This window comes from Nothoprocta perdicaria, unplaced genomic scaffold, assembly GCF_003342845.1.
Source record: "Nothoprocta perdicaria isolate Ctin4 unplaced genomic scaffold, notPer1 scaffold_318, whole genome shotgun sequence".
In the NCBI taxonomy this organism is placed as follows: Eukaryota; Metazoa; Chordata; class Aves; order Tinamiformes; family Tinamidae; genus Nothoprocta; species Nothoprocta perdicaria.
In genome coordinates this window covers 34,963-61,478 of record NW_020455553.1, presented here as the reverse complement: position 1 = coordinate 61,478, position 26,516 = coordinate 34,963, and the positions used below count along the sequence as shown (strand labels likewise).

At 39.7% G+C, this 26,516-nt stretch overlaps 1 protein-coding gene across 1 annotated transcript in view; it reads right to left on the bottom strand.

The window, feature by feature from the left end:
- CEP350 (centrosomal protein 350) overlaps positions 1 to 25,845 on the bottom strand; it is a 59,798-nt gene extending 33,953 nt beyond the window's left edge. The window contains exons 1-18 of the mRNA XM_026042905.1: positions 25,773 to 25,845; positions 24,145 to 24,188; positions 23,060 to 23,199; positions 22,287 to 22,448; positions 19,332 to 19,960; positions 18,687 to 18,797; positions 16,259 to 16,372; positions 13,722 to 13,865; positions 12,060 to 12,712; positions 11,336 to 11,457; positions 8,773 to 9,836; positions 7,009 to 7,162; positions 5,741 to 5,904; positions 3,071 to 3,260; positions 2,023 to 2,243; positions 1,782 to 1,945; positions 1,058 to 1,147; positions 624 to 764 (exon numbers count right to left, since the gene is read on the bottom strand). Coding sequence (XP_025898690.1) covers positions 624 to 764; positions 1,058 to 1,147; positions 1,782 to 1,945; positions 2,023 to 2,243; positions 3,071 to 3,260; positions 5,741 to 5,904; positions 7,009 to 7,162; positions 8,773 to 9,836; positions 11,336 to 11,457; positions 12,060 to 12,712; positions 13,722 to 13,865; positions 16,259 to 16,372; positions 18,687 to 18,797; positions 19,332 to 19,960; positions 22,287 to 22,448; positions 23,060 to 23,199; positions 24,145 to 24,188; positions 25,773 to 25,845 — 4,380 coding nt within the window. The remainder of the gene's footprint in view (positions 1 to 623; positions 765 to 1,057; positions 1,148 to 1,781; positions 1,946 to 2,022; positions 2,244 to 3,070; positions 3,261 to 5,740; positions 5,905 to 7,008; positions 7,163 to 8,772; positions 9,837 to 11,335; positions 11,458 to 12,059; positions 12,713 to 13,721; positions 13,866 to 16,258; positions 16,373 to 18,686; positions 18,798 to 19,331; positions 19,961 to 22,286; positions 22,449 to 23,059; positions 23,200 to 24,144; positions 24,189 to 25,772) is intronic.
- Between the last annotated feature and the right edge of the window lie 671 nt (positions 25,846 to 26,516).

The window sequence follows — 26,516 nt, the reverse complement described above, 5'->3', positions numbered from 1 at the left end:
CAACTTCATAGTCACTGAGAGTCCAAAATTATGACAAAGCAAAAGAATTTTGCTTATTGTGCTTCTTACCTGTGTGAAGTGGCTGCTACATGTTGGGAATAGCAAGTATATTTAATAACTGAAAATAATTGTATACCAAATTGAGAATGAAGAGAAACTCTGAAAGAGAATATTTTAAACTCTGGACCAAAGGTAGAGCTCTGATGAAGGGTTTTTTGCTTGTTTGTTTGTTGGTTTTAGCTATTCCCTTTCTCCGTCTAAAGGAATCAAATTTCCAGCTTTCCTTCTTTCCCAATTCAAATGCATACAAAGCAGATACAGGATCAATCCCTGATAGAACATTTACAAATTACACATTCTATGCTTACTGTCATCAATTTGTCCTTGAAGAACAAATTTCTGAATCGTTTATTAACTGGAAGAATGTGAGAATAATGAACAGGAATCTAACTCTGACAACTGACTTCTTTCTAAGCTGTGATGCCAGAAAAGCTCTTTTTAAGTTTTATCATTTTTCATGGTGTGAAGGTAAAGCCACACGAAACAGAAAATAATCTAGAGGAATAACAGTGTTTGAGTAATACTGAAAACAGAAGAGTGTCTCCTATCACACAGGATCTTACCTCACGGATCTGGCGAGCTGCATCTGTAGTAAGAAGTGCAGCTTCTACCTGCTTGGCTACAATCTTGCACGTGCTTTCTTGCATTATTTCTACAGCCTCTTGCCGTGCTTGAACCAGTTGTTGTAGTGACTCTGCATGGACCTGTGCAGAAAAAAACAGCTAAGCAAGCTCTTCACAATTCTCTAGCTAGCAAGTACAGTTTTATTTCTCACAATCTAAAAAAAAAAAAAGTTTGAAAATTGTTCCTTAAGGGCCTTTTTCAGATGCAATAAACACCTTCACTACTTCTATACGTTCAAAGTCTTCGCTATTTCTGTACGTTCACAGCTTCACATTAAGAATATTGAGAGGTTGGATTTATTTACAGCATTTTGTCTTTTATACATTCCACRTATTTTGAAGAGCAGCATTATCTGAGCTGCCTTCTGCCTTACCTCTTCCAGTTGCCTCTGGCTTTCTAAAGCTTCTTGTTCTGCCTTTAGTTTCAGAAGAGCCAAGTCCCGTTCATGGCGCTGCTGCTTTGCCTACAGATTAAGGAAATRAGTTTTAATATCAGAAGCTAAATGCAAAAATCCTTTCATCTCATCCTCTGTATGCAGCTACGTTTGAGAGAGAGAGATCTCCTCCAGTGGTGCCTCTTCTGCTAAAGTCAAGTTTTCAACCTACCTCCCGATTATCTCCCTTTTAAAATAGGCACATACCTCATCTGCTGCCACTTCAGTGTGGAAACAAAGATGATTTAGGAGATCAATTAATTCTACTTTAAGTTAGAACACAAAATCTTGTCAGAAGGAAATTTTGCCCCAAAATACCTTTTGCATTGAGTAAGACAAAAGATCATGCCTGAACAATTACACTGCACTGCATCAGGATCCAGCTCCAGACTTGCTAATTAGTTATGTTCTAGTTTTACTGAAGTGCCCAGCCACAATCGTGATTTCAGCTAATGGTGACATATTTTCCTATCCCACTATTTCTTCAACACCAGTAAGAAAAATAACACGAGACTGCAATCCAAACGAAATGACACCATCAGAGATCCATCTCCCATTAAGATTTCTCTGCATCTCTAACGAAACTAYTAGCTATCTAATCTGATTCACTTTCTTGCAAAATATAAAGCAGGAAGGTTAAGTCAAGGAAATACTTTCCCATTACCTTCAGAATCTGAGCCAAAGACACACTCTCCTGCTGGGCAAGCGATATGCCTCGTACTCTTTCCACATCCGAAAGCTGCTGCATCGACCCCTCAATAGCACTAAGGTAGTTCAGCTCTGCTGAGAAGCGATGCTGAAGCCCAGCAGGGGAGAAGCGCATACACCCTGAAGGGGAAGACTTAGTGGTCAGTCTCCACAGGCCTCGCTGCAACGAAGAGCAAATATACAACAAAACTACTCACCGCTTGCCGAAGCTGCCCCTGCTCCTGGTCTGCTCATTCCCAGACTCGGGTCAGAGAAGGTTGTGTGAGGTTTCAGCCCTGGAGCTGGACTTGGGGAGAAGCCAGCAGGTGACTTGGCTCTTTCCCCTGTTTTGCTTACTGAATCAAACTGCAGCAATTTTTGGGAGCCTGGAGATGGGGAAGAGCTTGGTGTCTTTGGGGATCTTCCCTTGTCTGAGAAGCTGACGACAAAACCAAGAAAAAGAAAGGACTCAGTACTCTCAAGTGCTGGCATTTGATAAGAGTTCAAAGGAATAATCTATTTCTTCTGCACATAAACACTAAAACAAGTCTATGCCACTAAAACAAGTCTATGCAAAAGGTCTGTTCTTTTACAGTTTACACAGGTTCAGTCTGCATTTAAGAAATGGTCTCATGACAATCTCATTTACAAGTTTTACACTTGTAACCCATGTTGAAACCAAGTTACTAGTGTCCTGTTTTCCCGCACAGTATTAAACATAGTTGGCATACAGATACAAATAATAACAGAAACAAAAGATAACAGATTATTTGCATCCGATTTGTTCCAATCCAAGAAAATCATTGCTGGATGTAGTAAAATGTGTGGCAGTAATAAATATGGGTAAGAAAAYCTCCCTCGTATAAAAAACACTGTTATTAGTGAAAAATAACACAAAATTTAGTTTCCACTTTATGAAACTTTCACTAAGAGAAAAGAGGGATCTGAGGTAAGCAGCTTGGTCCACAGTTTGGGGTCTTAAAAAGACATTTTGCTATACTTGGCACCTCTCAGTAGGTCAAAAGGAGCTTTTGAACTTAACATTGGATATCAGCACAGGTCGCTGAAGTAAGTCAACACCTTAGGATCATTCTATATCCATAAAGAATGAGGGAAAGACCATTTGCATTATTTGCTGTTTTTTGGGGAAGAAAATGAAAACGCAACTGAGCATATTTCACAACTGTGCATACACAAAGACATAACCATTTTTTGGATAATGCAGCACAGCACTACCAAGACTCAGTCCCAGACGGTTCACATTACCTCATCAGGGAGTGCGCAGACAAATTTTCTAATGTGCTATCAGTATCTGGGGCCTGCTCAAGATCCTGATTAGAAATTCTGTTACTAGATAAGGACCTCTTGGCCTGGTGGGATCCCCGCTCCAGTTCAGATGGCATTTTCTCTTCTTCCACTGGAAAGTGGTGAGATTTTCCATTGCAAGATTCCAATCCTAAAAATCAAAAAGAAAGACAAAGTTCATGTTTGGTATTCTACGTATGAATATTTTAGCCATCGGGAGCCACAAAACAAATAAGAAGACTACTTTTTTTTTCCATTTAATAATGTCTCTGAGTAAACCCAGTAAGAAAAAAAAAAATGCAACTCAGACAATCTCCTACAGAGATGAACTCAATCATATTCACTTGTAGAGATGCAGGATAAGATAACAAAATATCACTTTCATTTCTTAAATAATGAAAATCAGAATAAAGCCTACCTTTATTTTTAAGAGAATTTTAAGAAAGTAGTAACAAAGCATTGTGAATGCCTAATCTTACATTTCTCTCACAGATCTTAAAGCTATCTTTTCCCTTACGTTATTCATTATTTAAATATTAAGTGTCGYAAATCCCAATTTTCATCACTTTTTCGCAATATACAAGCTACCATAGAAGAGTATTTATTAATGTGTGCATGTAAATGTAAMCTCTGTGATCTAGAGATGAAGCAAGTAAGCCTGTCCCCTTTGTAAAGGTGGCCATAGCTCTGATTGCTCAAAAGCCTATTGGAATAAAGTTACTAATTGGTTAGAAGGCTGGTTAAAAAAGGAACATTTTTCAATAATGTTAATAACCTTCTGCCCATCTGTTTTTGGATGACTTGTTTACAATCAGAGACAAATTACGATAGACTTGAAAAAGAGAGAACACGGTAGCTCACCAGATTCACCCACTCAGTTGAAATAAGAGTTAACACCAAAAAGAGGGCAACTAGTCAGGGCTCTGTCCAGTCAAGTTTCAAATATATCTAAGGATGGAGATCTCAACCCTTCTGGGACTCTGTCCAATGTCTGACTACCTGCATTATGAATTTTTTTACCTACCTTTTGACTGGAATCTCTCCTGTTGTAGTTCTTGTTTACTGCCTCTTGTCTTATCCCTACCCATCTCCAAGACGGGCCTGGTTTCACATCTGGATTCTCCAGTCAGGTAGTTGAAGCAAACTCACTCACTCAAGGCTTTAATCCTATGCAGCGAGCTGCACCACTCTAGCCTGCACAGTGTCTGCCTCACTGCATCACAGAATCATGGAATCAGAATTTCAGTCACAAAAGTTCATTGGAAGTTTGCTACAGATTCCTTCTACAGAACTTCTGCTAAACGTTGGTCATCTAAGCCAGGACTGTGTCCAAACAGCTTTTGAGCATCTCCAAGGAAGGAGACTTCACAATCTCTCTGGGTAACTCGTTTCAGTGCTCTGTTATCCTCACAGTAARTAAGTTCTTCCTTATGTTTGGAGAGAACTTCTTGTGTTTCGGTTTGTGCTCACTGCCTCTTGTCCTGGCAGTGTCMCGGGCACTACTGAGAAGAGCCTGGCCCCATCATCTTTATGCTCTCTCTTTAGATACTTAAACACATTGAAAATCTCCCTCAGTTCTCACGGCTGAAGAGCCCTAGCTCTCTCAGCCTTTTCTTCATCATAGTAGTCCCCAATGCATTTGCTCCAGTAGCTCCATGTCCTTCTTGTACTGGGAGCCCAGAACTGGACACAGCACTCAAGATGTGGCTTTGCCAGGGCTGAGGGTGAGAACCACCTTTCTTGACTATTCCTCCTGCACCCCTGGATACCATTGGCCTCCCTGGCCAAAAGAGCATCCTGTTGGCTCARGGTCAATCTGTAGTCCACCAGGTTTCTTCAGAGAGCTGCTCTCCAGCAGGGCAGCCCTCAGGCTGTCCTGGTGCCTGGGGTTACTCCTCCCTACGTGTAGGACCCTGCACTTGTCTTTGTGGAAGTTTATGAGGTTCCTCTCTGCCCTTCTCCAGCCTGCCAAGGGCTCTCTGAATGGTAGCACAGTGCTCTGGTGCACCAGCCACTCCTCTCAGCTTTGTATCATCAGCCAACTTGCTGACYGTGAACTCAGTCCCTTCAGCCAGGTCACTGGTCCAAGACCCAGCACTGAACTCTAGAGGTCAACCTTGCTTTCTTACTGGGGAGTCCAAAATCAAAAATATCTCTCGAGATGTGGCCTCATCAGGGCTGAATGGAAATGGAACAACCACTTTATGTTGGCCTGCATTAGAAGCTGCTCACTTTAAGTCAGTTGTCATCACTACAAGGGCATACAGCTGACTCGCCTTCACTTTGACGTTCAGAAGAACGTTAGGACACTCAATGTCCACGTAAGGACTCTTTCATCGTAAACTGCCCTGCAGTATTCACTAATTTTGGCTGCAACACTGACTGGAGAAACTAAACAGCTTGTGCAATCAGAGAACAACTGCTGCAGACATGTTTGCTCCTTCCTTTTAAATGGGAAGTGACAGACATTTTTCAAAGCGTGTTAAAGAGCCAAAAAAATCCTCACATCAGTATGAGATTATGGTTTCTGGATAAGCAGAAAGACTGCAACTACTATGACAAAAAAAAAAAAAAAAAAGCCCAAATACTCTTCAAAACCGCAAACATCCTGCAGCTAAGTATTGCACTTACGTTTCTTTTTCCCTCTCCTTTTGGAGGAGGCAGATGTGCGAGAAGATGCTGCAGACCGCGGTCCCGATGAGTGTTGGGATGCAAGCTCTACAGAACGGGGCTTATGRGGAGACTTCCTATGGGAAATTTCTTCCTGAATGCTTGAATTGCTGCTGCCAGCAACACTGAAAAGCAATACACGAAGAGTGATTAACTAAATATGTCCAATTTCCATTGYTTCATCAAAACTAAGAGAGATGGACTAYAGCTACACCAAATAAGTCTTATTATAAAGCCATCATCAAAAGTATTGATTTTGAAATTAAAAATGGTAACAAGACATTAAGAGGTTTGACCAAAAATTCAACATACTGAAATGTACTTCTTATACTATAAGGTAATAGGAGATGGATAATAAACAACCTTCCAGATGCAAWCTAATGGTTATTTGATTACAGACTTGGACTAAACCAAAACGACTCCAAAAACTTGCCTTTCATTTTATTTTTTTTTTTTACAGGCTATGGACACCTGATAATATCAATAAATTTACAGAAAGATGAATGGTTTTCAGTAAAGAGTTCTAAAATAATTAAAAAAGGGGAGTCCGGGTAATGCATTATATCYGGGGTAACACAAACAAACATCAAAAGCTTAACCAGAAAGAAAGCTTTTTTTGCAGCTTATTCAACACACAAGAACGGTTTTTATCTTCCTCTCTTCTGAAGTAAAAATATAAAACAAACACAATATCTGTGGCATACAAAATATGGAAATATATCTCATTCAAAAAAGTAGTTTTAAGAAATTTAATAAGCTGCTAACAAATTGGAAACTGTAGGATTTATAGTCATCTTAGTTAAGAGAAAAGGTTTTAAAACTCCCTACATAAACTTTACATGCCCATTACAAAGCACTTACTGAAACCTTAACCACAATTCCAGAGTTTTTACAATGTATCAAGTACTGAAGTTATTATTTTAACACTTACAGATCTTATTCCTTTCATGATTTTGCAAAGACTAACCAATGGGGATTTTAACAGCTACAAAGGTTGGAGAAGTGATTTTCACCTGATTACAAAGCTACCTGCCACATTAATTAACCCAAAACACCTATCAAGAGCAACTGATACTAGCCTTTGTTTCCAAGCCATGCTGCTTGATACTTTAAGGGTCACCAGTATGATGCAGCAGAACAGAAAATATGTCCAACAGAAACAAGCRTTGCATTAATTCTCTCAGAAACTCTGGATGCTGATTTCTGCGAGGAGGCTGAAATACAGTTACCTGAGGTCCTGTGCAATCTTTTTGTCTGTCAAAGTGCTACTTCCCTGCGACGAGGCAAAATCRTCTTCGTAAGAAACGATGCTCTCTGGAGGGCTGACTGCAGGGAGCAACGGCCGCAGCAGGGCGCACGCTCCACTCGGCCTCTCATCAAACACTGCAATGTGGTCAAAGAGAGGRAAAAGACCAAAAAAAAAAAAATTAGATGCAATTTGCACCAAACAGATGGTAAAGTTGTAGAAATTAAAAAATTTCCAATCACTCTGAGTTACAAAGATTTTTTGAAATGAAAACAGCAGCAGAATATTAGTACAGACCTCCTATGCCAGCTTTAATATCGAATAACAAGCACAGCCTTCCTCATCTGTGAAAGAGTAGAGGCTACTTCATTAGCTAAGCTAACAAACATATTTTTGAACTGCATGGCACTTGAAAGTAGAACTTTCTGCAGAAAACRTAAATGAAGTCATCTTTATAAAAAAATAAATTAATAACATGAACACAGGAAGCCTAATCTCAACTATTTTGTGTTTCTGTGATATAAATTAACTTATTGAAAAAGACTCCTTCTCAAAACGTGGAATTCAAGGCAAGAGAAACAGTATTCATAAAATGAAGAAATAATTCTGAATAAAAAAGAAAAGCAAACAAAACATCCTGTATCAAATAAAACATTAAAATGAGCAATTAATGCTTGAAATGTGCTCATTTAAGGAAGAAATATTTCCTATTGATTTACCAAAACCTTATCCTCTCAAAAATCAAATAGCTGCTGAAGCTACTGAAGTTCACGAGCAGTGAACACCTCACACAGTTCACAGAGGCATTATCAAATAACTCATATGAATAAAAACGCAAAGGAAAAGCACTCAGCTTTCAGCCACAGCAAAAGTTACACGCAGGTTCAGCACAAACTGTGTGTAAAGAGATTCAGGACACACATAAATTTCATCCTTCTGCCTTAAATGAAAGACAAGATGGGATGTTATTGCAGATGATTGGGAATTCTTACAGAGTAGGAAGCTGCATGCTCTCAAAAACAGGGTCTCTTCTTCCTAGTGGCTCCATTTATCCCCACAATAACAAAAAAGAAACTGAAAGTCAAAAATGGCAGGACTACATCTCACCAAAAATGTCTTTCAGGTATTTCTTTAAACACTTACAAGCTAGAAGCCAGGAAGATGGTCTGAAAGGTGCTAGACTGAGAAAAAAAAAAATACAAGGATGGTATTTGTACAGAGTTGAGGTAAACACAACGTGGAGAGACACAGTTAAGTGACTTTAGGACAAGAAAAGTCTTGGCAGATTTCTACAAATGAAATCATATGGGGAAGCCAGGCATCACAAAAACACCAATTTCCAAACCCAACCTGGGCAATTTAGTATAAAACTTTGGATAACTGTAAATTTTGCATTCATATCTGAGTAACTGCAGGTTAACTTAATACATTTAATKTGCATTAAATGTTTTATTATTCTAGATGTATCACAGACATAGAACTGGCCCAGATGTACCAATTCCATTTTTATCATTAATAGTGCCCAAAAAATGGGGCAGCTACCAATATGGAATTATATACAGCAGTCTAACATAAAAATAATCTTCCTCCAAAAGAAGGGATTTTCTTTTTAGGGAAAAAAAAAGGAAAAAAAAATCAGGGAATCATTCATTATTCAAGAGTTATGTAAAGAAGTCTTATGTAGATTTATTCCCCATCTGTGATTCATGACAGCTTGTTCTTTTTCACTCCCATTTCTTCTCCTTACCTTTTCCGTGAAGCTGGTAACTTTTTGCAAAGATGTTGATGACGCTGTGGGGACTTCCCTTCGCCAGCTCCTCCCATGGCCCCTTGCTATGCGAGCCACTTGTGTGAGTGAAAAGTGGCGAATATTTTCCTGCTTCTTTCTGAAACTCTTTAATGGGCTCAAAAGCACTTCTCTCCCGAACACAGAAGTCCTTCTCTTTTAATGCCTCCAGCATCTCCAGGGGGGATTGYGTGGGTCGGCCTCCCTCCTCTTCCGAGAGGCTTTCCTCACTCAAGAGGGGCCCTTCACTGATGGAGTCTATGCTGGACTCGTAAGGAATTACTGTTTTGTTCTGACCATAAGCCTGRCTTTCGTGCCCTGGGGAGTCAGTTTGTCTCTTGGAGAAATGTCCCAGTATCCCTTCATGTCTGTTAGCAGCAGGGGATCTCATCCCAAGGCTGACTGCAGCAGTATGAGGCCTGATCACCTCAGGGAGCTTTTTAAATTCACTAAGGTTGTTTACTCCAGGAAGGTTATCATCAAAGGCTGTATGAGACACACAGGTGCCCAGCATTTTTTGAATTCTRGCTGAAAAAGCATCTTCATTTTCCTCTCTCACAGGAGGACTTACAGCCTTTGCCCAGCGCCCATCATCCTGGTTCTCTTGTAGGAATTCACGGTCCAAGTTCCACATGGTGCCATAATTGATGCCAGCTCCAGCCAACTTCTTGGCTTCACTTTCAATCCTGCTAGAAAGGGAAGCAGCCGTAGCTTTCAGAGCTTCAATGCGATCCAGTTTGCTCTTATATTGGTTAGCAGTAGGTTTTCCTAAGAGATTTTGCTGCGTAACAGATGAATTCAGGAATGGCTGCGACGCCAACGTCAACGAYGCTGCTGCTGCAGCGTGGCTTCTGCTGCCTGTCAACAGGGTGTCACACTCCTTTGACAAAAGGCCCATCTGCTCCAGACTCCAGTTTTGAGAGCAAGGGCCTCCATTTGAACCCACATGAGCTTGAGAGCGAGCGCACTGGACTCTTGGGCTTAATCTGTCAGGCTGCACCCAGGCAGGCTCCATCAAATCACTTCTGAAATGAAGAGTCAATGTTTAAGTTGGTGATTTTATGAGTACTGTGATTTCAGGTTAAGCTTATTTTCTAGAAAGAATTAATTTGAGGAAGAATTATCAAGAGGGGGAGAAAATGAGAGAGGAAACAGTTGCAGGATGTTAAAGACAAGTATTAYAAAAGACAGAGCAACTCCAAAGTTCAAGTGCTGCTTACATTATATAGTGTGAAGTAGAGTTGTAACAAGCTGAATATTCTTAATCATCAGCAAAAAGCTTTTTTTGTTCCCTACAAGCTTCCTGACTTGAAAAGTGAGGAGACTTCCCCTTCCCTCTATCCCATCACATAGGATTTCTTGGTTGCAGACTGCCCCCTCTGCTTGTACCCAGACCATGTCTCACTGCAGCTATTACTTACGGCAGCCACCAAGCACAGTCAGAAGAAGGGAGAATTGGAAATACAAGCATGTTTAAAACACTGTAAGACAACCTTCTTATTTACAGATAGCTCCAATTACCATAAAAGGATCTCTGTAAATGGATAGCTCTTCCAGAGATGCAGACTTGGAGCTTCCTTTGCTAATATCACTTGCATGGCATCCAACTAACAAGAAACCTGCAATATTCCACACAAAATCTTCTTCTTCTACTTACTATGAGGCTTTCCAAATAATGCATGGAGCATTGTTTAATCAAGGCTCTCCCCTATTATTTCTAGCTACACTTACTTTAACATTAGGATGTCAAACTAACAAAACTTAGGCTGCTAAACCATAAGATGCTATGTTGTACATAATTCTAGATAATCTTCCTAGTCAAACTTTTCTAGAATAGAAAGAGGTCTTGTTGAATTTAGACAAATCAAAACTGACTTTCTAAGTAAGGACAATCAAAGATGACATTGATTTAATTTTCTTATTAAAAATGAATGCACATAYGCACAACTGGAAAAACAAGGGTGTGCAAGAAACCTTAGGATTATTACTTTCATAAACTGTTTGTCTATGCACACCAGCTTACAGTCGGAGGAACTCTGATGAGACACTGCACAATTAAAAATGGGATGAGTGGTAAAACAGGAATAGTTGTAGGAATAGTGGTAAAACAGGAACAGAGTAGTTGAAGCAAAAGCACGGGTATTTGGTACTTTAAGGAGAGTAATTAGAGACCTGATTCAAGCTAGGAGATGAGATGGAAAAAAAAAACCAAGAAAATCAAGCAAGAAAAACTGTCAGATATTTACATGATCAGTGGCTATTGCCTGCTGGCCATGGCAAAGGAAATATAGTCTCCTGATATGAAATGCACAACTCTGAGGTCAACAAATATTACACAGTAACAGTCATTCACTTTTTAGACTCATTAAATACCAGCAACCTACATTTTCATATACTTTCCCGCATCAGTTTCCTCCTCATTGAGCAAAGCAATAGAAGTGTCATAAAGACAATTATATAGTACATGAACCTACGAGTAGAGCTGCACTATTTCCCCCCTCTCTAATGGCCCATAACTGCTCACCTGAGCAGCGGCTGCTGAGGCTCCGAGAGCGACATGTCACTACTTGAAGATGCACTGGGAGGACGCTCCTGAGCCTTGTTTTCTTTGTCAGATTCTCCAGATGGCTGATAAGCAGGTCGGGCCTAAAAATGAAGGTAACAAGAAGAATACATTTTCAAAAGTCTGTAGGAGTTTTAGCAGCTCATGTCTCATAATTACGTAGTATTGCATTTTTCCCACCACACACAGACTTAAAAACACAAGACAGATTCAACTTTACTTGTACACTAAGCTGGTTCAAGTGAACACATCAAAAAATATCAATCTTCTTTCATATTTAGCTTCTGACTAGCAAAGTTACTTAACTCTCTGCTGATTCAGTGTGGCTAAATGACAGTAACCTTTAATTCAAAGCCCTTAATTCATGGTCTGACTTACATTTACAATTTCTTAAGGACCAACCACTGCGGCTGATTGTTAGTTAATATTCTGAACTCTGTTTCTATTTATAACTGTGTTTCTATTCATAATCGAAAGATGATTTCCACTCGCATTCCTGGCAGGCACTGCTGTCCTGAGCAGCAGTCACTAGCAGGAGGTCTGGACCAAAGCCACTGTATCTTATAGGCAAAAGCTGCTTTCAGAGCTTGCTTTMTGCCCTGTCTCCTGACTGCATCAGGAGAAATCATGACCTTCCTAAACATATGACYGAGGCAAAGAGCTGCCACCCACGCGTCAGCTGTACCTGTGTTTCCTGCACTGTGGGCACCTGAGCTGGCTCTTCCAGAAACGTCCGTTCCAGCAGTAGCTTCGAATAAGTTTCCTGTAACCGTATGGCTGCAGAATGCTCACGAGGTGGCACATTCTTTACTTTAGTAAAAGCCTCCTTCTGCTTTCTGTAGAGCTCTTGGAGTCTTTTGTTTTTCTGTTCTGTTGCCTCCTTTTGTGCTTTCTTCTCTTCGTTCTGCTTCTTCTTCCTCTCTTCTTGCTGCCTAATAATGTACTGACGAACCTCATCCGTATCGTAGTGTCGTTTCTTGGAGGTCACCTGTGGCTCCTCGCTCGGAGCTAGCTTGTCTGGTTTCCTTTTGGTCGGACTGTGGCTCCTGGCATTTTGTGCAGGCAAAACACATTTCTGATTCTGCTTTTCCACATCTTTCTCTTGCTTTGTACTCATGGAATCCAACTGCAAGTCATCAAGAATTCCACGTATCTCCACTGGCAGGAAGTCCTTATTTAAGGAAGTGTGATCTCCTTGGTTATCATCTGGACGCGAAGATTCCCGTTTCTTCACGTTAGTCTCAGACCGCACTTTACTCCTTGACCTTTCAGAACTTCTGGAAGAGGTTTTGTGGGTAACATCCAGCCTAGAATCTGAACCTGTCCTTCCAATACGGCCTGTTAAAAATAATGAGTCAAATATTTCAAGTAAAAATCAAATTTGGAAAATACACGTCATACTGAAACAGCTGAAAAAATGAGGATGGAAGAGGGATGAGATACACAGCAGTGATGAGAAACTGTCAAAAAGGCTGCAGTCATGATGGAGATTGATAAATACAGCCAAAAAAAATGACATCTTTGTTAAAACTCAGCTGCATATTTACTACAAATGAAAACTTTACCAGATTTAACTCTGCATGCAACTTCACAGACCTTTAAACAGCCTCAGACAGATACTTTTGACTTCTTAACTCAGTTGGCACARTATTATATGAATAATACGTATAACAAATATGAAGTACATCTGCAAAATTCATACGGCCTGTGGACCATTTACCTTTTTCCACTAGCCTCAAGAGGCAAACTCAGACTATATCACAGAATCACGGAATGGTTAAGGTTGGAAGGGACCTCTAGAGATCATCTAGTCCAACCCCCCTGCTCGAGCAGGGCACCTAGAGCACGTGGCACAGGGTGGCATCCAAGTGAGTTTWGAAGACCCCCAGAGAAGGAGACTCCACAGCCTCGGTGAGCAGCCTGTCCCAGGGCTCTGTCACCCTCACAGTAAAGAAGTTCTTCCTCATATGAATGAGATGTATATGTATGCAATCCATTCTTTTCCAACTCCGTTTCCAAACTTTTCCTGAGTTCTTGAGCACCTGTATAGCAGCATGCGTATGTATCATGTGTCAAGTTGGGCAGTGCACACTTCCCACGACACCAAAAAAGTTTCCTATCCACGCAGGCAGAAAATTATGCATCACAACTATAAACTTAGATAACTTCTCTTGTCCTCCTCCTCTCTTGCTACCCTCCCTCAAAAGTAAATGTTAAAAATCGGRGTTATGAAGTAAATAAAACGGATTACATCCTATTTCAGGAGTCTGCTTAACTTTACAGACATGCACATTTATACAATAAAACAAAAAAAAAGAAACAAGTACAGTRACAAAGTACAACTTACCAGATTTTGTAGCTCTCTCCCGTCCTGTTCTGTCACTAGATACAGCTCTTCTGTCTGCTTCTAGTCGGGGGGCTGGACCTAGTATCTTTTTTACCAGCTTTTGTCCTTCCCGCCAAGAAGATGCACTTATTACATAGTTACCACCTGCAAGACAAAAAAGTCACGAGCTAGATGGGCACAGAAAGCAAGATAGGTATGTATTGCAACTGTTACCCACTGCTACCTACAGCAAGAGCCCCGGTTTAGCTCTGCATGAGCGGTACAGCTGCAGCTACAGAGCAGTTACGCAGCGGTGATGCACCATGAAGATGCTCCACAGCTGAATCACAGAAGCATGAGATGTGCTGCGTGTCCACACATGACACAATGCAAAAATTCAAAATATCTTGTAGTCTATTAATGCCCTACAAAATCTGAAGAAAATAAAAGGCTTATATAGGTCTAAACTTTGTAGGTTGTTACTGGAGGAAGAGGTGAAATATTTATCGATTATTGAAAAGCAGCTCTATCTGCACAGGAAAATGTCAAGAAAGAACAAAAGCAAAGGCAGGGCATTAAACCAGACTTATCTTTGCATTCAGAGAATGCAAACCAAATTTCTAGAAAGAACTTTTAAACAGACAATCCTAAAGACAAGAGTCTCATGAGGATGTAACAACACCAAGCAGCAATTGTCCTAAGCAACTCTACTGCAATGTCCTCTAACTGGGATTTCTGCATCCAGAAAAAAAAAAGCTGAGCTATTACCCTACTCGCTGATACTTAAATCAGGAGCAGGCTGCCCTGCAGTATCATTTGATCTGATGAAATTAAATGATCAATCAATTAAATGATGACAACTGGCACAATGGCATCTTAACCAAACATTGGTTAGATTAAATACTGAACTCAACAAACTCACTTTTCTTCCCACTGCCTTTCAATACCATTAATTATGTTTTGAAAAACTCCTCTTGAAGTGCTTTGGAAAAAAATCATCACAAAAATAAAGCATGAATTATCTAGTTCAGATCACTTTTTTTTCCCCTTAATAAAAATAGCTTGAATACATCCAGTTCATATTAAACCACTATTTCAGTGTTTATTTTTGCCAGCATTGCTTTAACAAACAAGTCCATGCACTACATGAACACAACATAGRAAGTAGGAAACAAAAAGGGACTGTAATCCAGGGCTCTGTAGGACTTAAAGTGGAATCCAGCACAGCAGATCAACAGTGCTTTAACACTCCAGGTCCTCACTCTTCTCCTCCTCCTTTTTCTTAACCAGAGCAGGGAAATGTTCACTAAGAAGCCTGTAATCCATTATTTCATCCATTTACTGCCAAGTACTTTCTGCTTGGACTGTAAACTATCCAAACATTTTACAACTCTCTCACTGGGAACACGTTACTACTACAAGCCTCTTTTGTAGAAAGATGCCTCAGGCAAAGGGGTTCTCTGCCTAACTCGCTCTTCTCAGATACTCCCGGGCTCCTTCAAAAAGGCAGTGGAAAAACYCATCTTCTATTTCAAGGCAGCTGCCAGAACTAAAATGAGCTAAGGGAGCAGAACAYGAGCTGTGCCTATTTATACTCTTGGCTGCGTCGAGCAATTTCYTACTGGTAGGGCTGGAGGAGGATGGACCATCCCTGACGAGCCACSGAGTCAGAGCTGCTGCTTCTTTCTCTTTTCGGGATTTCCGGGCATCATTCTCCCCACATTTAGTGCCCTAGTGCAGAGCAGCCAGTGCCACTGAAACATGAAACAGGCTCTGGGCTCCTCTCTCATTAGTGACTGTCACAAATTTCTAAAAGCTAGCTTAGTATCATTCTTTAAATATTAATTGATCAGCACAGGAAGTAGCAAATTCAAACATTTAKTTCCAGTTTCAGGTGCTAGTAATGATCACAACGTGGTGTTTAAATACCACAGAAATACCACAAGATGGTATTTACACACTGCTTCAGTATTTACAGCATGTACAAATGCATTGTAATAATTTATTGTTTTTTCAAAGCACCTTTTTTGCTTATAGGCTTTCTTTAACAAAAATAGATATTCACTGGTTATGCCTCACTGTAGATAAGGAGAAATATATGTCCTTTAAAGGTGCAAGACATGACTACCTTGACATACCTTGCAGGTATTCAAAGAAAAAAAATATCCTCAGTGTGACTGCTCTCTTAACTGCTTACTTCATTTGAAAACTGAAAGCAGATAGGAAAAAAAGGTGGAATTCCTCCCATTTCTTCCGTTACTCACAATATAAAGGATTACACAACTAAACCCCTAAGGAGCAGTCAGAAAATCCTATGGTACAGTTATAATTTCACTTTCTACTATAAAGAACTGCTCTACAGTAACCCATCCATACCAAACATAGAGTGGATGTTTAAGACAGCTGCAAAAATTAAAATAAGAATTCTTCATTAGTAAAGAATCGAAGAAGAACTCAAAAACATTATTTTCATTTAATCCCACACCCATTTCTTCAGAGCAAATTCATCTCTAAAGTGTATAAAACAGCTTTCCCACCCTAGGAGTAGTGTTTGTCACCTTGTCTGGATTCTGGACTTGGCAATCGTGTCAGTTTTTGAACTTTCCGTACTGGTCTGGTTGCTTTTTTCTCTTTGTTTCTCTCACTAGGTCTTTCTTTCACCGTTGAATCCTCTGAAAACAAGAGAACTGTTAAGTGATATTCCATGGGAAAGAACAAACATGTAAAGGCAAGTTTGCTTCAACGTTTATCTTGGAGAAGCAGAGCTCAGAAATGCAACAAAAAAAAAATCACTCATTCTCCCGGATCAGACAGTGAGACCAATTACCTTTGTGTTAAGCATTTTAAGATGCTCCCTGGAGCTTCAAAGCTCAAAAATACGTAATAATACTACCCTATAATAATTTGGGGTGGTATACTGTTTTTTTTCCCCTAAGACATTATAACACTCTGAACTAAGCACTGTTTACCTGCCCACCAGAACACAGCAAAGCCACAGACAACAGTCATAAGAAATCTTTACAAAGTTCCTCTTCACTTTTCCCAGTTTGACAGGAAAAACTGCTGGTTCCCTTCTATTAAAGGYGTTGCGTTTTCCAGTATTAACCTTCCCCAAGGAGACCTGGTTGCTTCACTCCTCGGACAGGGGCTGCTGCCTCCCTGTGACTGCGTGAGGGCGCATCCACCCGCTCCTTCCAGGCGGAGCGGGGAAGTGAACACGCGGGCGCTCCGCTCCCTGCGGGACGCGGCCCGGAAGGCGCCCAGCGAAGCAGAATTCTTCTTTATCACTGAGCTCTGCCTAACAACACAACCAGGCTTCGGAGCTACCAGGAACGCTGACTAAAGGCAAAGCTGACAGATTTGAAACCTCGCTATTTAGATGGCAATACTAACTTGGACAGATCCTAATTTCAGCTGAACCCACCTAATGGATGTCCACAGAGAAAGTAAGACATTGGGGTATGGGAATGGGTTTTTAAAGAGTCCRTTATACTCTTTACATTATTTCCTCACAATTTTTCCAGTCATCTTTCACCTGCCAACCAATGCAAGGCAGATGGATTTGATACATGAGCTCTAAGAAGCAGAGGCTTCAGTGACTGTTTGCAGTCTCTTCACCTCCTGCCTTGGCCAACAGGCTCTCCACTGTAAGACCCCACAAGCTGCTTCCTCCTGAGTCTATTCACATTACAGCAGTTTTATTCTAGGTGGGTCAGTCCTAAGTATGGGACTCGCCTAGAGTCCAACCTAGAGTGCCAGTCCTGGCACTGTTACTGCCATAACTTTGGTTATAAAGTCACTGTCATTACAATGGGCATAGGGATAGGCACATGGCTGAGCACCCACACAGCTCATTGCTTTTGTTGACAGAAGTCCTCTGAAAACACAACCTAAATGCCTAATTGGACACATAAGACTCTCACATTTGGATTTCTATGCAGAGCTCATGAGTAATTCATACTAAGTTTGTCAAAACTAAAAAGATATGCTAATGTAACCTAGAAATTTTGAGAAATGTGGCATAAATTCATGGATTGGTGTTGAATATATGCACAACAATTTTATTGAAAAAGAAGTGGCTGCCCTTTCTCAACTTCTGAGTGGTTCCTGAAAAACTCCTCAGTGCCCTGACAAGCTGTACAAGCGAAAGAAAACCGAAGTCTGATCATTTCCACACCAGCTACTAGCCACTGTCTTAAATATGTTTTGACTAAATGAGAAGTTATTTTTGCTACACAAGAAGCATCCTCTTAAGCTGTAAAGCTAGAGGTCCTCAAAGAATTTTATTTTCTAAGCCCTTCCTTTTCATTCCTCTGATCTCCCTCYTCCCCTCAAGTCGGTCAGTCAAAAGCAATTCAATCTTACAGCACTTCACTGTAAGCAGTCTAGCAAATTAAACAGCACACTTGGGCACCCAACCCTAGGCTAGCTAGAGAAAAGAGCTGTCAGTGATAGAACAGCTTTCCATAGCTGAAAATGAACAAAGATGGGGTTTTTGCCTTATAGTCTTAAGCATCCAAAATACCCATGCTGTTAAATGAGCTCATTGCCTAAAAAAAAAAAAAAAAATCACTTTTTTTTTCCCTGTCCCCTCCCCGAAGTCGCACAATAACTGTGCTACAGCAGTTAATTACCTCTGTAAAACAGAAATCTCACTTTTTGGAGGACACCAATTCCTCTGAAAGAAACACAATGCTCAATGCAGCTGAACTCCACGGTATGTATTATTACCACCCGACTACCACCATTACTACCACCATTAGCTACCTATATATCCCCATATATAATCATTTTTTAATAAAGAAATGGGAGAGAAGATTTTTTTCTTTTTAGTGTTCAGCCAGTTACATCTCTTGTGGACAGAAGGTAAAACATATTTAACTCTCATTTCTTCTATTTTTTAGTTCCGTGACTTTGTACCAAATAAATTTATCTGCGTCTTAGAGAAAAGTCTGCATGGCCTAATAAATTCAGCCTGTATCTCACCCGTTAACTGCAGTGCTATATCTCTATACAACTCCTGGCTAATATGAAATTCTTCTTCATGCCAGACCTTTCCATCTGGAGTACGAATCTTTGTTTCGGCAGGATTGAAACCTGAAAATAAACAATTTAAGAGTTTAAAACAACTCTGCAAAACATACAGAAAGCTTTTTTTGGGGGTGGTGTAAGGGAACTGACAAGCAAAAACACCTACTTTACTTTGTGAAAATGAAACAGGAAAAAAAAAAATACTATACCAGCCTGACAAGAGCTGAAGAACAGACTGGACGAAGGGAAGAACTACAGAGTGCAAGACAATTTTCCAGTACACACAATGCTACTAAATTCTACGAACATAAAAAGACAAAAAAAAAAGTATCGGAGTAAATATAAACAGTAATCTAGAGATTTCTTTTTATAGCAATTTGTGAGAAAGGAARGGAAGAATTCCAAAAGAAGTCATACTTTTGCAAAATCACAAATTTCTCCTCTTGTTCATTTCCGTGAGCATATGATCCTATCCACTGCTGTACTGCCCACACTCTGCTATGAGTCACTTCCATATTTTGACATATTGCTCAACAAGTTGAACTCTGCTCCTTCTCCACGTGTAACTAACAGCCAAATATTCTGTACCCCCGTACGTACCTTTGTATGCTGGAGCAGCAGGTGCAGCTGCCACTTTCCTGACCTTGGGAGTCACTGCATTCTCTGTATTTGTGATGACAACGGGCTGCTCAGCATGTCCCAAATGCTGCCCTCTGCCACCCAGCTCTTCAGATTGCTCCCACTGCTTCCGAATGCGCTCCTTCAGCTTCTCCAATTTCGCATCATGCTGCCGCCGTTTCAAAATTTCCAGTCTGTGAGCACTGGAGGTGCTGGTGGCAGAAGGGGAAGATGCTGCCACTTGAAACCCTTTCAGTTCAGTGTCCTGGGATGCATTTCTCACAGGGGTTTTAGTGCTCCTCTCCTCTCTGGAGCCACTATTTTTTTCTTCTTCCAATCTAGGAGGTGTTGCAACCTTAAAAAATACCTCATTATTCTGCAAGGCATCAATTGCTGGTCGGTCATTCAAATACCTAACAACAGTCTCATCTGCAGCAGAGGAACCTGGGCTTTCAAAGTCTCTGCTGTGTAGATCCCGTTCATCTCTGTCATATATCATAYGAGTTGCTAGTTCAGTCTTCCCTTCAGCTTCACTGAAGTCCAAACTAGACAAAAGTCGCTTGGCCTCTACATGGCTGGAACTCTGGTAAGATGCAGAACCAAATGCATCCCTGATGTAAATAAAGGAGGGAAGAAAAAAAAGAAAAAAAAAAGAAAAATAAAAGGTCAACATCAGAAACAAAAGTGTAGGAACTTGCAACCTAGCAATTATTACCACCCACTACTTAAAAGAACAGCTTCTTAGGCTCACTCTTCACTGCACAGGTAAGTTCTTTCAGAGTTTGAATGCAAACAATGCAGATATGACAAATCCGAGAAAGCTCTTTATTCAAAACTGCACTAAAACACCCCCTGTCTTATATTTGAGCACTAAAACCACAAGAAGCATTGCAATGAATTTAAAGCTGAGTGCTCAGAAGCTTAGTAAGTATCACTAAGCATTTTTTTGCCATCATCTTCCCTACTCTTTTTTTTTTTCAGAGCAATAAATATTAATTACATATGGAATTTTGTAATATCAAATAAAGAAAAGATATTTTTGCTAGGACAAATCTTCTCATTCAATATATTTTACATACTTATCTATGCAGAAATATTAATTGTAGTCCTTCATTGAGAACACAACAAATTGGCAAGGCAAAAACTGAATAGTTAGAAAGACTACTTGCTTAGAAAGTAAAATCTGGATAGACAGCCACCCAAACACATGGGTACTAAAGGGAGAACAACAAGGATTGCTGTGAATTCCATTTGGGAAGGATGATGCAAGGTGGAGAACCAAGGGTGCTCAGAACTTTTGCAGCTTTAAGAGAAAAAAAACAACTCAGGAACATTTAAATAAAAGGAAACAAAACCTGAGACTTCTCTCTTGCTAAAGAAGACCACACACATCTTGTTTGCTATGCACATATAGCACAATTACGCCAAACACACTGTCAGGACAAAAATCTATTTAATATTTTTACTAAAGAGGGACTGGATATGGGAGAACTCTGCATCTAAGCTACTTGGTTTAATTCTTTTGCAAGCATTTTTACAGAACTCACTTAAGCCACATCGTAATACTGTAACCGGGACACCATCTACCTTTTTTCCTTAGTAGCACACATTTGACAATGATTACTACACAACATGACAAGCAACACTATAAAAGCTGAGCTTTCATTAAGTATCTATTACAGGACGAGTACCACATTAATGTAGCAGTTCTGATCTTAATCCCAAATTTATCCCCAGACCTGTAATCAAATTGTTCTTTTTAACATAATGGCACAATCTAKCAGCTCCCATTTCGTCCTTTTAAGTCTGTTAAAGTGAGTCAATGTAATTTAAAACAGAGGACATTTAAACAGACTGCACAACAGAGCTGTTCAATTAATAACCCAGGCAAACTTTACATGATAGAGTCAAATCAAGCTCACATGAAGAACGGAAGGAAAAGAATCCAAACTTACAGCTAACAAGAAATCAAGTCTACACCAAGCATCCATGCATTTCATTTCTACTTTGACTGAGGTGCAAGAATATCAGATTTTTAATGGATATGTAGAGGAATGTAAAAAATACCACTGTTTCAACTCCACTCTAATCAGTCAGCAGCAATTTGCCYTTACTGAGAGCACATTTCTAACAATATGCTAGTGTATGATAGAATCCATCCAGAACCCATTGCCAACCCAATCTAGCTATTATYGGGATAAAGCCTGTGTGAAAAACATACACTGCTGATGGAACACAAGGAGTGAAGAAGTTGTGGTAGAAGTCCCCTGTGCTCTGATATCACAGCAATTCTAATCAGTTTAATTCTGCAAAATGTCCTTAAAAAGAAGCAAACAAACAAAAAAAATACCACTTTTGAGGCATCTTCCATTCTCCACGGTMCTAAAAGAGGCTAAATAAAACAGACTGTTTTTCTCCATTCCTCACCCCCACCGTGTTCCATGGCCTGTATGATTCTCTATCGTGATCCAGCTGTTCTTGCTCATTTGATGACCTAGTTTTGGGGCTTCTCCGATACTAACATGCATAATGAAARCTGAATGCATCCTCAGTAATGCTCTTGCTCTGCACTGCCTTATGATAATACATTTCAGAATTCATGATGAAGAACAGATCAAACAAAGCTGAAAAAAATCACGAGGAAATATTCTTTTCAGTTGTTGTTACTGAAGCTAAATACCTAAGAAATCCAGCAGCTCACAGACACCACAGTCACGTCAACTTGATGATTCAGCCTCTTTTTATACAGCCTCAACCTCAAATTCTTATTCACTGTACCAAAAATATAATTTGTAACATTTTTGAAAAGGAAAGCACTTTCATCCACACCATATACTGCCAATGTATGTAGGTAAGGTAAGCTTTTCAGGTTTTGGTAGTAGCTTAATTCTGGTCTTAGCATATTTTTCTCTGGCAGTCGATTCTCCCAGCACTAACCTGTACGAAGCCAGTGGCTCACGAAATTCGACACGGTTGCTTTTCTTCACGTTGCTTTCAAGAGTGGTTGCTCGAAGAGGGCTGCGTGAGGACTTCTCCTTGCTTGACTTATTTTGGCCAGAGGAGCGGGAAGCTGAAGCAGAAACCAAAGAATTTGAATTCCTAGAATTCCTAGACTTACCTCTCTAGGAAGAGCTCTGAATAATCAAGCCCCACGATGGCAGGATTCAAGATTCAAAATAGCAGGAGCAAGGTAGTAAATGTTTGAAAAAGCGGTAATATTTCTARAGAGACAGCAAGGGTTAAACCTTAAGCAGAAGTAATTGAGTAAGCTATGTAAGCTGACTGCAGGGCCACTAGAGGTGACTCTGGTTTTGTCCAATGCCAAACTATTCTAAAGCCCTTGAAGTCAGCATGATAGTTTCTTATAAGCAAATATTCTTCTACAATGAAATTATGAACACAACAGTTGGCTGCATCCTCTAGGGTGTAACAGTTGACAAGCATCAGAATGTATGAATTGTTACTGCAACATAACACAGGCACATACAGGTGTTACCCTAAAGGCCACAAATAAAGGGGATCAGAGTAGTKTGAACAGTGGTCACTAACACACAGGCACTAGCTAGAAGACTTTGGCAAGGACATCATTTTTTTCCCCCATTCTAAGGGAAGGAGAAGTGAGTTTCTCCTGGGCATTAGACCTTCATGAATAAAGATCATTTACTGGAGACAACCTGGATGGAGAGGGACAGGGCTTTACCCTGTCTTACATTCCATATCTTAAATAATACATACCCTTACGGCCTATTTTCCTGCTAGTGCTAGCACAGGGCTTCTTGGCATCCATTATGGAATCAAATACAGCTGTGCTGGTGGGAACAATTTCCAGCTTGTTCTCTATATGACGTAGCTAGAAATCAAAGGTAACAAAAATTAAAAAACTTAGCAATTTTTAAGTTAAAATTATTTATTTTTAATATGGTAAGATTTTCCTCATTTTCATAAAGAAAGAAACTATAAGTGAAAGCAACTTCTGAATGCTGTTATTGCAAAACAGTCTTATGACCAGAAATTACATGAGATTAAAAAGATTAGTTTAAAAAGATTACCTTAGATTTTGCTGCATAGTTGTATTTGCATAAGTAGGGTTTTGTGAAGAAAGGAATACTAACATGCTATTCACAGTCTTAATGCCTGGCCTCAATGAAATATTAACTCCACTTGAAATAAATTCTATAACATTCCTCTCAAAATGGAGTGTGATATAGGTTTCCACATGTACAACCCCACACTGACATTCAGCTATTTCATCAAGAGAGACAAAGCTGCATTAAAAAAGGCCAAATTTCCAAGAAAAAGCAGTCCGGCTTCACTGACACCAATATTCAGAAAATATAGTAGATTATCATAAACAGTGAAGTTAAGTTCTCACAGAAATGCAACAAACCATTGCTCAAAGTAACATGCAAGAATGTGAAATACACTGGCACAGAGGCAATCTCTGACTGTATTAGGTAGGTAAAGGAGGTTTTTTTTTTTTTCCAGAAAAACAAGAACTCAACACACTTTCTTAAATAGAAGTTATGGTAATGTTATACTCAAGACTTTGTAGGTATTACTATACTCAAGACTGAACTTACAGTGGCAAAACAATACTGTACTGCGTGTAAAAACACAAACACCAAAATGTCCAACATCTAAGCAGTCCAGCAATTTCCCTATTTTCCACTTACCTACAGGTCAAACTACTGAGCACAATAATACTTTGGTTAAAATGATTATAGACACTAAGTGAAAAGAGGAGGGGGGGGTAGGGGAAAAAAAAAAAAAAGAAAAAGAAAAAGAAATTACTTACAGCTGCCTTAGTCTGAGAAAAAGTAGCCCATGCTGCAGTTAGATCTTAGAGTAGAAAGACATGAACAAGTTTCTCATTATTATGTGGAAAATGAAAGAAAAAAATGGCTTCAAAACAACTTTCAATGGCTCACTAATCAAATTCTTCTCATTACTCAATTCCAGCTTGTATCTCTTCTCTGTGATAAGCTGTTATCAGTCAAGATTCATTTTAACAAAACAATAAACTATTAAATAACAATGTAATGTGTTCATGGAATTAGGTTAAGTGCACTATTACACTTGAAGCCAAATCTGCCCCATATTTTACAAGATATTCAGAAGATAAYATAAAAAGCTGGTTATCTACCACAACACAAATATCTTGTATTTTTCCATTATACTATAGTTTAGACTACTGTCATTTTTTTATTTTCCTTTTCAGCAAACTGAGCGTGAAGACGTGGAAGAGGCTACTCAGATGCCAGACTTGGAGCATGTGAACTTTGAATGCTAATGTTTTTGAACTGTACCCATTACAAACAAAATAGAAGCAATGTTAGCAAAAGGCTAGCAGGAGGCTCTAATCCTCTTCAGCCTTTTAACCTAAACAGAGAGCACAATCTAGTTCAGTAGTATGCTGTAGCACTTCCATTTAAAAATATTTACTTACTCAGGCCTGCCTCCATTCTTAAGAAAAAAATACAGACTTGAAGATTTACAGACACAGTATCCAAAACATTAATGTGAACCAAGGCCATAGAGATGAATAGTACTAGACTGTTCTAAAAAAAAAGAAATATCTTCCTTGCTGTAAGTTGTTAATTTGTATTTGCAACAATACAAAGAAAGAGGAGAGATAAGGAAATAACACATAAACAACTTTGCTGCGTCTTTGAGAGATGGTGTTTGAACCAAACATGTACAAAGCACCTCAGTTTCAGATTTTTATAATTAGAAAAATAAAATTGAAAAGAAAATAGAAGCTTCGTGGGCCACAATCTGGAACAATGTGCTTTTAGAGGTAAAATATGCATCTATTTTTTAAAACAGCTTCCGGTGTCAAGTTTTGTCATCATTTGTGTCACATGYCTGATCTTGAACCACAGACTGCTGACATGTGACAAGTGCTCTACAGACTAGAGCTGTCTTCATCTCAAGGACGTTCTATGCTTCTTTTTTCCTTTTCTTTCCTAAATTACAGGGCAATCATGGCTGCAAGAAGCTAAAAGGCTTCCTCCATCCCAGGGAGGCAAAAAATGCTGTTATTCATCACGAGGGCCATGCACTGCTGCTATTCTGGATCTGGAGCTCTTGAGCCCTTCGCTTTGGAGTTGCACTAGAGACTCAGACACTTGGTTCAAGAGGTGCCTGTTCCCAGTTTCTATCCCTGATCCTCCTCCAAGCCATTAAAAAAAAGTAGACTTGTAATTTCTAATGTARATCTGCAAGTACTCTGAAGATCAGAGTATGTAACTGCTGTCCTTGCAGAAAAGAAGCCAAACATCATATGGTCTTTGCTTCCAAATTTTATCAGTTAAAAGTTAGAAAACTTTATCTGTTAAAATTCCCCCAAAATTTCAAAAAAAAAAAAACCCTTTTTTTTTTAAACACAAAAACACAAAGCAACAAAACAGACCAAACCATTACCTCTGGTGGAATCCTTGGTTTGGTTATGCCTCGGATTTTGTAAAGGCACCTCATTTGACTTGTTGCTCCACATCGTGCCAGTTTATCTACACATAAACAAAAAATATTCACATAGCAATCAAAGCAGTACGAAGCAAGAGCAAATCTCCACATGCCCAAGACAGAATAACCTTGATCACTATGAAGAATTTTCACTTTCACATGATGGTTTCAAACTCCCTTCATGAACAAAACCAGCACCAGACTACAAGTGTTTACAGACTGCAGATGCACAGAAATGGGATTTTGGTTTTATTCTTTTATTTTTTCTGGTTACAAAAAGCAGAGTGAATTTGATAAAAGGAAACCCAGAGGCCATGTGCGTCAAACCTTAATAGTAAGTATTCTGGTGAGTCTGAAGAAAAGAACTACACAGAAATGCYGTACATGAAGGGAAAATGGGTACCTATAGCAGGAAAACTGGAACCTGTAGCAGTTCCGAGAAAATATCAAATCCGGACAGTAACTTTGTACTTGCTACCTGTCTCTGCTAGATGCTGCTGCGAAGGAACCCCACAGCAAGACACTAAAACCAGAGAAAAAACAAACAAACAAACAAACAAACGCTGTAGTTGTTCTCCTGTCAATGCCAAAAGGAAGACGCCAACTGGAATGGCTCTGAGGAACAAACCAGGCAATCGCTCTCACCAAGGGAATTTTTGGTAAGGGCCGAAAAAGCTCTTAGGTCAAGAAGGATAACTTTAC